The following is a 15,433-nucleotide window of genomic DNA, read 5'->3' on the forward strand; positions in this document are numbered from 1 at the left end:
TCTGCGTTGGTGATGCACTTATCACGGCCTTCTCTACAATCTGTAGTGTTGAGGACTGAGTTGACTCTCGGGTGCGAATTAAGTATGGTATTTGAGCCAACGAACCTGATGTATTATCTGGCATGAGTGAAAGACTCTTAGCTTTCGAAGATTGAAGATAATCATGCACAGTGTTTAACAGTCCTTGATGTATAGGAATTTCATGTATATGTGTTATATCGTGGAACTCACCCTGTTTTCTTGGTATATTTAAATTTGTTAACGTTGTTATTTGATTAGATGATAGTCTTGCCACTCTTCTATAATCAAGTAAATTTCTATTGGGTTGTAAAGCGTGGACAAAGGGATTTTGCGCAGGAGAAAGGGATGCAGGTAAATCCCAAACTGGATCAAAATTTTCTTCATCCAATGTATTTTGTAAATCAGCATTGATCTGAAGAAGCACAATGATTGGTGCTGGTACCGTTTCATATAAATAGTGAATAGTTGGTGATATTCTACCAAAATTACAACGAAGTCCACGAACAAGGGTGTCTCTCATGGGTGCGACCCAGAGGATGTTGTCCTTTCCTCTCTCGTCGATAATGTTTCCGACCCCACTCAAATAGCTCATAATCTCTGTTGGAATTACGAATCGTTCCGGTACTAACGATTCGAAGCGAGAAAATTCTAATGTCAGATCATTCTTAACTGACAGGACGCGTATTATCTTTTTCCACAACATAATGATATTATAATATTGGTACATTGATAACGACATGTACTTTTCGAGAGCTCTATCATCGTGCACCATTTTGTAATATGATTGTTCAATTATAGTAATAAATTGTGAAAAATCGATTGCGAAGTCTCTATTCACGTGTCTCTCTTGAAAACTTCAGCAGCACCCATAACCAATACAGCATCATTTCCTAATATCGGGTCATTGCGCTCATTTGTTCTTAATTCAGATTTGTGAGATGGCGCGAGATCCGGTTGACTCTTCTTAATTTATTGCGATTTCAAAGGCGGCGGTGGAACGCGTTGACGATTGAAATTCCTAGGTTGTTTTTGCTCGTTGTTCGTAATCATCATAAGAAGGAGGTTCTTCTTGATATCTCTGATTCCTTTGTGTATTAGAAATCATTATTTAAAATATATGTATTCAATAAATCGAATGATTTTAAAACGATCTTAAGAAAACTTTCTATAACCGTATTAAATTGGTTCTCTACACTACATGTTATTTGCTTTGTAAAAATTAAAAATAAAAAAATCTCCAAAATTTTAAAACTTTTGTAGATCTATTTGCGGACATTGCCTAAGATTTAAGAAAGCATATACATATGTACATTTATGTAAATATGCATGTACATACATACATAAAACGAAAATGTCCTTTAACCAGTTTATATTATACAGTTTCGATTAAAAAATAAAGCACAAATAAAGTAAATATAGCATACCATCTTCAAATTACGTTTTTTAGAAACGTTGAGTTGAGCACAATTTAATTAGTTATTCTAATGTCATTATAAATTTAGTTTAGAAAATTTGATGTTCAAATTTAAATTTCATCTTTTAAAAAATAAAAGAAATAATAAAATTTTCAACAATATTTAGCACATTTGTTACTAAAAAAACATTAAACTCACGGGGTTAAATATTAATAAAATAGAATAAAACAGTTGTAAAATTGTATAGAATTAATGAAAAGAACAATAAATATCCATATTTTGTTATAAACACTAAAGTAAAATAAAATTGTTTATATTTTTAATTGTAAAATAATAAATATACATAAATCTTTCTATAATAAAATTTGGAAAGTTTTATTTATCTTTTTAAATATTTTTGTAATAATAGTAATATGTATTGTAAAGAAACCACATTTTGGATTTTAGGGCTATAGGTAATATCTTAATATTAATTTTATAACAAGGTAAAATACTTTTGATAAGCAAATCTGTTAACATTTTTATAAGTTTACTTAAAAAAACTCAAACACATCAGACAAATTTCGCTCAGGTAAAATCATAAACGTAGATTCATCAGGCAAAATCATAAACGTAGTTGTTTTTATCACAAATGTATTGTGTATCAACTATGAGTAGTTTCTTCAAGTTTTTAGCATTTCAACTTCTGTTATACGAATCGCTTGGCACCAAGAACAATGGTCCAGTGTCCTTGCTGGACACTGTCTCTCGTTGGTCCATCTGAGAAGGATAGGCAGAGCGTGCGACGGATTCTGTTGTCTATGCCTGAAGGAAGACGAAACGATGGAGCATTTATTGTGTGTATGCGAGGCGGTTGTATAATGTAATGAAATGAAAGCACCAGGAGGGAAAAAAAAAATTTCGCTTTTTCATCTTAATTTTTGTCACTTTCAAATCACAATCTTCCTTTTTTCTAATGGATATTTCATTTTCCATTAAGATTACTCATTTTTTCAATTGGGTTTTTGAAGTTTTTTAAAGTTATTGACTGAACCTTTCCCCCTTGAAGTGAATAAATAGTGATTAAATTTTGTATACATGCTGCGGGATATGAAAAAATTCTTCTTACTCGAAAAATACATTATACAAATTCACCTTCTTCTCACTTAGCGAGTAAAATAACGAGATACGTGATCATGCCCTCAATTTAAGTTGAGTTTTTTTGGTTTAAAACTACAAAATTTTCACGTACATTTTGCAATTTATATTTAGTTTTACAATTCTAATCGTATGGAGAAAAATAAGGAAAAGCTCTCGGTATTATTAAAAGACATAGAATATTTTCACTAATTTTCTTGAATCCTAGTTTACAGCTATCTAAAAAAAGAATAAAAACATAACTTTACATTAATGATTAAATTATTAGAGACTGAATTTTACGAAAAGCTTAAATATCAGCTCATATAAATGTGGAAAAATTATATCGAACCAGAAGAATTAGCGCCAAAAACACTGAAGTTATAGAAAATATTAAAATTTTTTTTTTAATTTACCCGTAGGAAATTGTTGAGGTATATAATTCAAGCAATTGTAAAAAAATTAAGTTACGGGTATATTAGTATCGAAATTCTGTATCTAAGAGTCTAGTTTATCTGGTAATGATACATTTTCTACATAAGTACATTAAGTTCATGTTTTTAGTCCTTATTTTTCTTTCCTGGATAAAATATGTATGAGCAATTTCTATGTTTTAAAAAATTTTTTGATTTTTTATACCAATCTAAGAAATTTTTATGGAAAAAAAGCTTTATTCCAAATATTGAAATCTGTTTTATTAAAAGACCAATTTTAAAATTTAAATACTATTTTTTAAGATATAATTTTACTATTAAAAATAAAAAATAATTTATTCTAACTTATTAAATACACGAGTTTTAATTTAACGTGTTTTGAAGAAAGTAATTTATAAATAAAAAAATCCAATTTTTAAAATACTTAATTTATATAATGGTTTTGATTGAATTCTGGAATTAAAACTTAAAAAAAATAAAGTACATATATATATATACCTATCTCTTTATTAAATACTTTCCGTAATATTAATTTATAAGACTGAAATTAAAAAAAAAAATGTTACTCATTAGAGGATAAATTTAAAATTTCATCACCATCATTTCCTTTTGGAATTTTGGCTGGCGTTGGAGCAACTAAGTCCGCGATAGATGAAAATTCCATTCTTTTTCTCGGCGGATCTGAATAAATTCGACTTAAGTCAACTGGTGGTGTTTTTGTTGGTGGTCTTGAACTTTCAGACGGTGATAACGAGACTGGATTATTTGAAACACTTGATACTGCCAAATCAGCGGCACTAAAGTTATACTTTACAGTACAAGCTGGACTATCTCGACTACTTTTTGTTGGTGTTAAACGCTCATGTTGTTGAGAGGGAGACACAGATAAGTCTCTGCTTCTACATGAAGATGTAGATGATGATGATGAACCACTTGATTTTGGAGGTTTCATTATCATTGCGTTTATTGATTCCTGTTGTAATTTTAATAAAGCTGACGGTGTCATAAACATGTTATTTGCTGCTAGTGTAGTTTTAGCCAATGGATCCGGTATTCCATACTTAGCCAGATTCTGTTGCTGGAATAAAACTGCATAATCTTGTAGCTTATCCTGTGACAATTGAGAGTAATAGGACATATCTGTTAAATTTTTGGAAGATGATGAATTTGATGAGGGCGGTGGTTGAGCAAATAAATTATTGAGATCTGTAACATTTTTCGATTGCGAAAATAATAAGTTATTTAACTCCGAAACGTTTTTTTCTGATTGCAGAAGATGATTTAACATTTCATTAGAAGAATCCTTTTTCTTGCTACTTGTAGGAGTAGCACTGATATTGGGTAAATTTAAAAGTGCTGATAAATCTGTAGATAGAGCTGGAATAGAATTTTTTCCACCACCATAAGAACTACTTAGATCAAAAAGTTTTGAGTACGTTTGTAAAAGTGCAGTATATTCACATTGTTGCGATTGGGATGGTTGCTGTTGTTTAGGTTTTTTAGAAACACTACTCGCATTATTTGTAGATGTTGCAAGTTGTTGTTGAAATAGGTTATTCAAATCCATGTTAAGTTTATGTTGTTGCTGTTGAAAGCTCGTGTCATATCTGTATCACAATGTATTAAATAATTGTATGTAATGAAAAAAAATTTATCGACTTACCCCAGCAATTTCGAGCTTTGAAGCATTTGTGTATAATCTGCTGTGTTAAGCTTATTTTTTGAAGAATTCCCAACCCCAGAACCAAGAAAATGAAAATCTGGGGTTAAGCCCAAGGTCCCAAGAGTAGTTGCACCTAGGGCTTCAGCTTGTTGTAATAATAATGCTGCATATTCTGGTGATCTCATTAACTCACTTATTTTAATCGGATCATTTTTTAAATCATCCAATTCCTTCATTAGTTTTGTCTTGTAGGAGTTAGAAGACGATTTTAGAGATTTGTTTTCTTGGCCAATAGATTTAATTTTATTTGTATCTGACATTTGCATAGAGTTTAAAATCTTCAAAGAAGGCGATGATGGCAACGAACCAGATTCTGACAAATTTGATTTACTTCCACCTACTTTTGAAGCAGTTGCTGCTAATTGATTCAAAGACGAATTCGCATAATCTTTCTGATGTTGAAATAATAAATTAAAATCGTTTGATAAAAAGTTTGAAGATATCTGACCGGCAAGAGAAGCCGCCAAACCAGCTGCCATAATATCACTGGTTGCAGATACATTTGTAAGACTTGCTGATGGATTTGGAACTGTTACACTTAATTGAGGCTCAAATTTGTTGGGTGTAACAGAAGGACTTATTCTTGACGAAAGGTCGATAGTGCTAAACTTTCCAGGACTTGGGGCAGGAGAATTTCTTGTGCGACTTGATGAAGAGTCAGATTTTGCTGGAGAAGGGCTTGCACGTACTGGGATTTCAAATTTAGCTGGACTTGGTGAGTTTGCTACCCTTTGAGAATTAAGATTTACAAGGGAATTTACAGTATCAACAACAGGTGAAGGGTTAGCCAATATACTTCCAACAAGCAATGTGTTACTTATATTACAGCTTGAAATGTTATTCACAGTACTACAATTACTGTTATTACTAGTATTATTATTATTGCTATTTGCATTACTAATCATGTTATTGTTATTACTATTATTCATATTCATATTATTATTGTTACTATTATTGCTATTATTAGTGCTATTATTATTATTAGAAATTGACAATGGCTGTGAAACTGCAGAAATAACGGGTGGAATGATAGGTGGTGGCACAACTGTCAACGACAAACTTTTTGAAGGATTCATATTCAACCCGGAAGGTAGACACAGTTGTTCCTGAAGGGACGGTACCTTAATTTCAGAAGGAATTTTTTCATCATCTGTATCATTAATTGTAATAGTCTCCTCAATCTTGGTGGCAGTCAATTCCTTAGATTTTGTATTTTTGATAGATGCGATTTTGACAATTCCTTTCGGAGGATAAAATTCTTCACACTCACTAAAATTTAGAATGTTGCATATAAAATTCCAGAATTCCTTATCATCTTGTTCCAAAGGAAATTTCGAATATAAAGCGTTCTTCAGTTTTTCTATGAAAGTCATGCCTTCTTTGTAAAGCAAAGAGAAATCTATAAAATCATTTCGGAACTTTTTGTAGTATATAACTAAATTCGACATTTCTTCCCGAGTATTTCTTGTTATCTCGTTGTCTGCTTGAATTTCGTACTGCATTGACATTGGACGACCGTATTCCATAATCTGTCGATTTTCTGGTGGCGGGATCACCCAAAAAGCCGTTATATTTGATTGATAGTCTTCATTTTCATCAAAATAAGGTGCTGAAAAAGAAAACAAAAAATTTCAGATACATTTCTTTGTATAAATTAAATTTTGAAGTATTTCAACTAACAAAATATATATCCTATACATGGCGTATATGTAACTTCTGAAGGGCCCCTCATCTTTATCTGATAGTCAAGTTGGGAGTCGCAATCACGTAAGGTTGGTTGAGACTGAAATTTTGGATGTGAATGGTACCACCCACAAACAATTAATTGATCCTTCATTATTTCCTTTTGAATTAGTTTTTCCACGTCTGGGGCCTTTTCTCTGTCATATTTAGTATTTTTACATGGATATGCTTTACTTATAACGAGCGCTAAAGATGGAAGATATATAAAATATGAACGAAAAACACTACCAATATTATTACTATGATTATTCACATCCCATGTTCCGCCAAAATAGCCGCAAACTTCTTGAAAGGTTAAATGACAATGAAAGTCAGCCAACAGCAATGCATTTGTTGAAATATTCACGAGAAATGGTTGCATTTTATTAATTGATGGAAATGTTACTGTCTCAATTAGCATATTCGCATCACTGAATTTAATAAAAAATATTTAAATATATTAAAGAAAATTCCGATTATTTTATTTCTTACTGCATCAAATTGCGATTATTAACATAGTTATGAGAATAGATCGCTCTTTTTACTGTTGGAACTTCGGTTTCTATCAATTTTTCAGGTTCCATTTCAACATCATCTAAAAGGATTAACATTATAAACGTCGTTCAACATTATATTTTGCAAAATGAACAACCTCCATCATGTACATCTTTCTGTTGCGCACATTTTTTCATCCATATCGCTTTGTAAGCATCTAGCTTTTTACCTTTGTATTTGACAGATGCCCAACCACATCCCGACTTTTTCTCAGGATTAATTATTCTTTTACAATGCATAGCCCAAGCACTAGGCGATAAAAATATTGTTTCAGTCTCATGAGATTTTATTTTTCCATCTGGAAGAAGATCTCCGACAAATTTTTGACCCAAATATTCAATTGTCATAGCAGATTTTCCTGGTTGTAAAACATTAGCGGCCAAAAGCTAATTCAAATACATTTTAAAACATTACTTTCTGTTTATAGATTTGAGAGACTTTACCATTTGGAGAGTAACAGTTCGTCCAGACCCATTAAATCCCTCAAAGTTTTCAGATTTTGCCTTTAAAATAATTTAATATTTGTAATCAAAATTAGTAAATTTGTAATTAAATGAAAGGCTTACCTCGTCTATCTCATCCCCCTCCTCATCAAAATCTTCAGCTTCTTTTTCTTCACATTTCACTCCTGCATTTTCCTCTATTTTACCTGCATTCCCATTTTGCTCAATTTCAGACATTCCTAATTTAATAGATTGTCCGCTTTATTATATTTTATTATACCCAGAATATTTAATTTTTAAAATATAAAAAAGAGTCACCGCAATTTTTCCACTTTCTTAAGGTTTAGCGTTTACACTGGGACCAGAGATGTAAGTATAATAATACTCAAAAAATACTATCGATTTCATTGACATTGTGGTTCGCGTACAAAATCGACATTGAAATATCGAAAAATATTTTGACAGCTATTAGATGGATATTCTACAGTACATTCTATGGTATCCAGTATGGATATTCTACAGTAATTGTATTTTGAAACAGTAAAAATATTGTGAACTGGAAATTATGTACCTAGATAATATAAAATAAATTGACAATATGTTAAAACAAAAAAAACTTAAGCTGATACAACATGTCAAAATGTCTTTCTGTCTTCAACATGTCCTAAATGCTTTTCATTTAAAGTTAATAAAAATATTTTTGCTCAAATAAAATAAAATTTAACAGAAATAAAAAGGGTAAATAATTTAAGTGCTAGACTTTTATATGAACTTTCTAAATGAAAATTATAATTTTTGTAAATTTTTACAAATTTAATATATTTTCCTAAGCATATTCTAATCATAAATGTCGTTTTATTTTAAAAAAATCTGACAGTAAATTTAATGAACATAAATACTTCGTTAATATGAGGGATCGAGAAATTTTAGTCTGCATTACTAGTGTACAGATTCACTTGGAATCAACTTAAGGTTGTTATTAGCTGACGCTGACAAGCATTATATATTAATCTGTTATTTCCATCAACTTCAACTTGAAACTTAAAAGTCAAGTAATGTTTATATGAGCTCGAAATACGCTTAAGGTCAGCTTCAAGCTGCATATAAATTCAGTAATGCGCAATTTATATTATATGCCTGCAGACACAGTCTAATATCAAACAGTGATTACAGACACGGCTTTAATAGAACCTAGGTTTAATCTTAAATGTTGTTGTATTTGTAAAAAGAATTTAACGCTTTGCAACAATCAAAAGTGTTTAGGGATGCTAGAAGCTATTCATAAAATGATTTTCATGTAAGCCGAAGCTATTCTAAAGAGATAATGTTTGCAAGTGTTTAAATCCATTTCTTCACTTTAATTTTCCACTAACAGGTATATTTTGGTAGCTTTAAAGTGGATTTTGATTCAATGACTGGACGTTTGACCAAAATGTTTCTCGATTCTTCAAAAATACCACAGTCCAGGGCAAAAATTTCAGGTTAGTCTCTTTTTTTGTTCCAAGTATTCTCAAATTGAAATTGACATTTAATGCCAAATGTTGTTTTCTTTTTTCTTGGAAAAGTGAGCAACGCTGGCACAAAAATTAAACAAAGACTGTTTGAAAGACTGAAAAAGGAAACAAAGAAGTGAATATTTATTTTAATAATTTAAAGAAATATTTTCAAAAGTGTTAAGTATAATTAATAATTTATGAATTTATTAATTTTGGAAACGGAACATTTGTTTTTGTTTTGTTTTAAACTAAAATTACTAAGGATGACATAATTTTACCAGAAGCGGATTTTCTAAGCAAAATTTCTAAGCGCCTTTTTGTACTACTAGTATTTAACGCCAGATGCTTTACCTAATTTGCATAGTTTTGTTTGTATTCCCCTTTATAGACTGAAGATTTGGTTGTCAAAAAATATATGAAGGCATACTGATTGAATGCAGTAAGTCAATTACTGAATCATTTATTAAATTATTAATTAAATATATTGTCTTAGAATGAGTTAGTATGTGAAGTTCAATTAATTAATGAGGAAGAATACGACAATATACTATCTTCTTCAGTGAGTAACAATCATTATATTAATTTGTTAAAAATTATACTATTTAAGAGTCATTAATATTTTATTAATGACTCTAAAATTAATATGCATTAATGAATGTAATATTAATATGCATATTTTTATTATTATGTTCAGTAAAACTGTCAAAAAAACTTAAAAACTTAAAAATTTATAAAAAAGCTTTATAAATTTTTCAAGTGTATAAATTATTAAAAACTTATTAAAAATAAATTTTTTAAAAAAATTCATTTTCAAGTGTATTGTGATAATAAAATACATTCATGTATATAATTTCCATTTATAAATTCAAAGAGAAAAAAAAATCAACGTGTTTTTAATATTTATATTATTATAATATTTATATAAATAAATATTTAAAAATATTTTTAATTTTTATTTTAAAAAAATTTCAACTTATCTCTCTTATGTTATAACGTATGTATTCGAAATATTTTATAATGAAGGCCAAATAAAAGAAACAAAATAAATACGATCCCGTTACGGGTTTGACAATGCTTGGAACAAAGGAAGAGACAACTGGGGAGAATTTGGCTTCATTCTTTTTTCATAATCTTCCTGCCAGAATTTCAGCTTCTTTCTTTAGTATTTCAAATTCAATAGTTCAGACCAGAAAACTTGACATTGAGTGGAAATTTTCCTTGTTTTATAACTGACTATTTTTTTCGTTTTTGGCATTTATTAAATGTTATATGGTAATACTAGATGTAGTGGGCTGTCACATCCTTTGCACTGCTACTTTGAAATGTCAATTGTGTAGCTTTCTGACAAGCTAGACAGGTGAAAAAAGTTTCAACTATAAGATTTTTGTAATTATTTCCTTCACATTGGACATTGTAACAAATATTAGAATTAAAAGGTTGTGGGCGATTATATTTCAATTAGATTATTTAAATTTTCGAAATGAAATCTTATAATGGTTTTCTGTATAGCGTGGTTTAAAGGTAAAATAAAGTTAAATATTTTTAGTGTCGGCCATCTTGATAAATCAAATTTATAAATATGTCAAATATATACATTTTATAATATCTGTAAAAAAATATGTAATAAAAAATAATTTAGCGGAATATTCAATTCAATATTTATATTAAAATTATGAAAAATTTTATTATAATGTAAACAAATCAAAAAGAAAAGAAATATTCACTAATGAAACATATATGAAGATGACTAAGTTTGGACAAAATATCTTTTTTTGTAAAAAAGAAGAAATAATGAAAAATAGTGCTGTTATTTTTTAAATAATATCCAAATTTAAGACGAGTGTATTGAGTTTTTTCGACAAATTCCAAAATTTATATTTCATTTCATTCAGTTTTTGAAAGTCTAAATTAGATATTTCTGAACTTACTATTTTTAGAAACAAATTTGAAATGTCTTATATTTTTGATAACAGATACACATCTGACATTAAATTAAAGTCACTCTAATTTAAACAAAAGGTAAAAGTGTAAAACTATGAAAAATTGATTAGGAATTCTAGGAAATTTTAAAGCAATATACATATGCACTTTATATATATCCTAATTTAGATAAGGTATAAAACTTAGCCATGTAAACATTTAAGTTGAAAAATGTGAACAAAGCACTAATTTTATAACTAATCCAAAGGTTGCTTATTATAACTAAAATGGCAGTTCAACCGGGAATTAGAGTTGTGAGGGGACCTGATTGGATTTGGCAAAATCAGGGTACATGACAACTTGATATTTAAAAGAACAAATATTCGAATTTTTTATCTAATTTTTAGACGATGGGGAAGGTCATGTTGGCACAGTTTGTGAAATTGGAAGATATGGTTCAGCTCATTCTCCAGAAAAAACTGTGGTTGTAAATTGGGATTCTGGGCCAAGGACTAATTATAGAATAGGATATCAAGGACAATATGATTTAATTATTGTTGATAATGCTCAGATTGGTATGTGCAATATCGTATGAAATATTTTAAAAGAATTTATTGGTATTACTATGAAAAGGAGTTCGTCATTCAAATGTTGTTTGCGATGGTTGTTATAAAGGAGGAATTGCGGGAATTGTTTTTAAGTGCGCACAGTGTTCAAATTATTACTTATGCTCATTTTGTTATGGAAATGATGTACATGATACAGAACATTCTTTTATTAGGTACACAACACCGCAGTCATTGGGGTAAGCTATTTAAACATTGAAACTTTAAAAACTATCAAAATATAAAAACTAAATATACAACAGAGTAAGGGTGACACCAAGAAAAGGAGTAACAAAAACACAACTGAAGGGAATCTTTGTTGGAGCAAAAGTCGTAAGAGGTTCTGATTGGGAATGGGGTCAACAAGATGGTGGAGAAGGTTAAGATATATGCTAATTCGAATTTTTATACTTTTTTTTAAATTGACTAGCAAAAAAATTTTAATTTCTCTTTATATTTAATTTCCAAACGAAATTTTTTTTTGAAAATAAAATACATAGCTTCCTACGTAAGCGGATACTGTTTTCTATGAAACATAATTGATTGAATCTTAAAGTGAATTAAAACTAGAAATTGATAATATTATGTATCTGTAATATATTTATGTTTCTTTAATTGACTTATTTTCTGGTTCAAGATATGTGTTCTTATAATCAGGAAGTCCAATATCTTGATGAACTTCAATCTTTCGCCAATTAAATTGTGGGTCTAGTTTTAATAATTTGATTTTTAAGTTTCAATTTAAATTTTGTTAAAAGACAATCTCGACAATTGTATTTGACCTTTGTCTTTATTTAATATTTTTCTTAAGTAAAAACATTTTATCTAAAAGTATTTTATTTTAAATAAATTGTAAAATTGATTTAAGAATTTCATGATTATTTTAAATATTTACCAGAGATCTAGAAAATAATTTTTGATATTAAATAATTATATACTTAAAAGAACTAGTGTTCAGTTAACCATATTCGTTGGAAAGTTATAGTATTTAAATATAATATTAAGAAGAATTTTCGTAAGTTATTTGGTAAAAAATTCAATGATGCAGGAAAAACTGGAAGAGTTATGGAAATTCGAGGTTGGGACAATGAATCTTGCAGAAGCGTCGCTAATGTGTCTTGGGTAACTGGTTCCACTAATGTTTATCGTCTTGGGCATAAGGGTAATGTTGACTTGCGGTACGTAACTCCTACAACTGGCGGATATTATTATAAGGATCACATGCCAATTCTCGGTAAGAAAGTATAAATTTTTTTTTTGAAGGCATTTCAACTTGTTCATTTATAGGCCAAACAGAGGAACAACAACCTGTCATTTCCGCAGTTAAACCTGTTTTTTCTGTGGGAGATAGAGTGAAAGTATGTCTGGAAGTAGACGCTCTTATGAAATTGCAGCAAGGTCATGGAGGATGGAACCCAAGAATGGTCGAGCATTTAGGAAAAGTTGGGATCGTGCATAGAATAACGGAGAAGGGTGATATTAGGTATGAAACGAAATCAATAAAAATAGTATTTAGCAAGTATTCAAAAATTTAATTGCAGGGTTCAATACGAAAATTGTCCAAATAGATGGACTTTCCACCCAGCTGCTTTAGTCAAAGTTTGCTCTTTCCGTGTTGGAGATTTGGTTACAATCATAACTGATGTGTCTAAAGTTCAGCAATTACAAAAAGGACATGGCGAGTGGATAGAACCAATGAAAACCGTACATATTACACCCTAAAATGCTCAAATATAAGTTTCACATAAATAAACAATTATTTTTATTCCAATAGGTTTTAGGAAAAACTTGTAAAGTAGTCAAAGTTTATTCAGATGGTGATTTGAGAATTCAACAATTAGACGCTGCAATTGAATGGACTCTTAATCCCAAATGTGTCAAATTGGAACGACCTCCATTAGCTACAGCTGCAGAACGCTCGAATAGTATGATGGATTTAAGCCATCAGCGCTCTGATCACATAATAACACCTTTATCGGGCTTATCGGGATCATCTTCCGCAGATAAACTTGTTCGTGAGGCTGCTCAAGGACATTTTGATTTTGTTAAGCAATATTTAGAACAACATCCAAATCAAGTTGATGTCATGAGTGGAGGGAAAACTTGTCTACAAGTAGCTGCCCATCAAGGCCACGTTAACTTAGTTAGATTTCTAATAAATAGCGGTGCTAATGTTAATGTTATTGATAAGGAAGGTGATTCGACGTTGCATTATGCTGCTTTTGGAAATCAAGCGGAAGCTATGCGTATATTATTAGAGAATAATGCAAAAATAAATTTTTTAAATGCTAGTCATTGTTCAGCATTACATATATGCGCACATAAAAAGACCCCTGATTGTATACGAATTTTATTGGCGTTTGGAGTCAATGTCAATATACAAGACTCGTATGGCGATACTGCATTACACGATGCAATTGGTAAAGAAAACAGTGAAGTAGTTGACTTAATTTGCTCTGCCCCAAACTTAGACTTTACAGTTAGAAACAATCGAGGTTTTAATGTACTGCATCATGCTTCACTTAAAGGAAACGTGTTTGCTACGAAACGTATATTGCAATTGGCAAGACAACTAGTCAACGTAAAGAAGGATGACGGATTTGCAGCTCTTCATTTAGCGGCTTTGAATGGTCATTCTGAAGTTGTGGAGGCGTTAATATTGCATGGTGCCGAGATAGATATACGAAATAATCGAAGACAAACACCGTTTCTATTAGCTGTATCACAAGGTCACTCTGCCGCAATCGAAAAATTAGTAAAACTGGGATGCAACATTAATGCAATGGATGAAGATGGAGATAACGCTTTGCATTTATGTGTAATAAAGAAAACCAATTTTCAACATTCAGTCCCATCTGCATCAGATTCACCAGAGATATATGAAATTTATAATAGCTTGGAAAATTTATCAGAACTAAGATTCATGTACGCAATCTTATGTTATTTGTCGAAAAAGGGTTGTAAAATAGAAGCTAATAACAAGGGCTCAAAGATATTTGATTGGGTTCATGACAAAGATATTCAAAAAATAATTTTAAATTATCAAGCTATGTTCGTTCATGAAGCTACACCAAGCACCAGTGACATTCAGCCGGTAACGAACAATGGGCAAGCAATGAATTTACCACCATCTGGCGGAAATATATCTTTAAGCGATGTGCCAAGTGGTAGTACAGCAGAGTCTTCTAACTTTGGTATTATGCAAAATATTCCAACTCCAGCTAAAAGAAAAACAGCTTCCAATACTTTACACAAGAACAATTTGCAATCTACACGAACAATAGACGACCAAAGCAATGTCAATTCATTTGATATTAAAAATTTAGAGTCTTTATTAAATCGAAACCAAATTGGGGGAAATGATAATATAGGCGCTTCAAATATTCAAGAAACTGAATCCACTTATGTAGAAATGACCCCAACTAAAAGCAAAATATCAAACAACGATGAACAGTCTCAAGGGTCAACTCAAAAACCGACGAATAATCAATCAAATATATCTGGAAAAGGACATACAAGTCGAAAACAAGCATCTCTTACAGAAAACATTAGTTCAAATCTTGTAAAATTATCGCCGGTAACATCGCCCAGCTTAGAGCCCAAAGAGTGTATTGTCTGTAATGAAACTCTTCTTTTAATCATTTTTGAACCTTGCATGCATCAAATTTCATGCGAAGAATGTGGAATTAGAATGAAAAAATGCTTATCTTGTCAGACGTTAATCGAAAAGCGTTTAAATATTAATGGCAAGGATGTTACAAAGAAAAATCAAACTAGAATACCCTCGGCCGATCGTTTAAGATATTTGGAAAATAAAATACAAGAGTTTGAAGAATCTCGTTATTGCAGTATATGTATGGAACGCAATAAAGATGTAGCATTTTTATGTGGACATGGAGCCTGTTCACGTTGTGCGGAAACTTTACGTACATGTCATATGTGTAGAAAAACTATTGTGAAAAAAATAAATTTATATTAAAGCA

At 30.4% G+C, this 15,433-nt stretch overlaps 2 protein-coding genes across 2 annotated transcripts; one reads left to right on the plus strand and one right to left on the minus strand.

The window, feature by feature from the left end:
• Positions 1-3,287: 3,287 nt before the first annotated feature.
• LOC129615074 (MPN domain-containing protein CG4751) lies at positions 3,288-7,771 on the minus strand. The gene is made up of 8 exons (XM_055530135.1): positions 7,553-7,771; positions 7,430-7,489; positions 7,084-7,372; positions 6,924-7,026; positions 6,693-6,862; positions 6,390-6,638; positions 4,650-6,318; positions 3,288-4,593 (listed from the first exon to the last, which is right to left on the minus strand). The coding sequence occupies exons 1-8, from the start codon at positions 7,664-7,666 to the stop codon at positions 3,549-3,551; spliced, it is 3,699 nt and encodes a 1,232-aa protein (XP_055386110.1). The 5' UTR covers positions 7,667-7,771; the 3' UTR covers positions 3,288-3,548.
• A 2,497-nt stretch (positions 7,772-10,268) lies between these two features.
• On the plus strand, positions 10,269-15,433 carry LOC129614981 (E3 ubiquitin-protein ligase MIB2). Its single transcript, XM_055529980.1, has 9 exons — positions 10,269-10,446; positions 11,114-11,193; positions 11,253-11,420; positions 11,479-11,650; positions 11,714-11,829; positions 12,499-12,684; positions 12,738-12,933; positions 12,992-13,154; positions 13,225-15,433. The coding sequence occupies exons 2-9, from the start codon at positions 11,133-11,135 to the stop codon at positions 15,427-15,429; spliced, it is 3,267 nt and encodes a 1,088-aa protein (XP_055385955.1). The 5' UTR covers positions 10,269-10,446; positions 11,114-11,132; the 3' UTR covers positions 15,430-15,433.

The sequence above is a fragment of the Condylostylus longicornis genome, unplaced genomic scaffold, assembly GCF_029603195.1.
Source record: "Condylostylus longicornis isolate FDR11 unplaced genomic scaffold, ASM2960319v2 ptg000135l, whole genome shotgun sequence".
NCBI classification, from domain to species: Eukaryota; Metazoa; Arthropoda; class Insecta; order Diptera; family Dolichopodidae; genus Condylostylus; species Condylostylus longicornis.

Excerpts from the sequence above, each read along its gene's own strand:
- LOC129615074 (XM_055530135.1), bottom strand. The coding sequence starts at position 7,666 with ATGTCTGAAATTGAGCAAAATGGGAATGCAGGTAAAATAGAGGAAAAT. Across the intron at positions 7,490-7,552 it reads AGGGGGATGAGATAGACGAG|GCAAAATCTGAAAACTTTGA; the intron begins GTAAGCCTTTCA and ends ATTATTTTAAAG. Across the intron at positions 7,027-7,083 it reads GAAAGATGTACATGATGGAG|ATGATGTTGAAATGGAACCT; the intron begins GTTGTTCATTTT and ends TAATCCTTTTAG.
- LOC129614981 (XM_055529980.1), top strand. The coding sequence starts at position 11,133 with ATGGCAGTTCAACCGGGAATTAGAGTTGTGAGGGGACCTGATTGGATT. Across the intron at positions 11,194-11,252 it reads TTGGATTTGGCAAAATCAGG|ACGATGGGGAAGGTCATGTT; the intron begins GTACATGACAAC and ends TCTAATTTTTAG. Across the intron at positions 12,685-12,737 it reads GGATCACATGCCAATTCTCG|GCCAAACAGAGGAACAACAA; the intron begins GTAAGAAAGTAT and ends GTTCATTTATAG.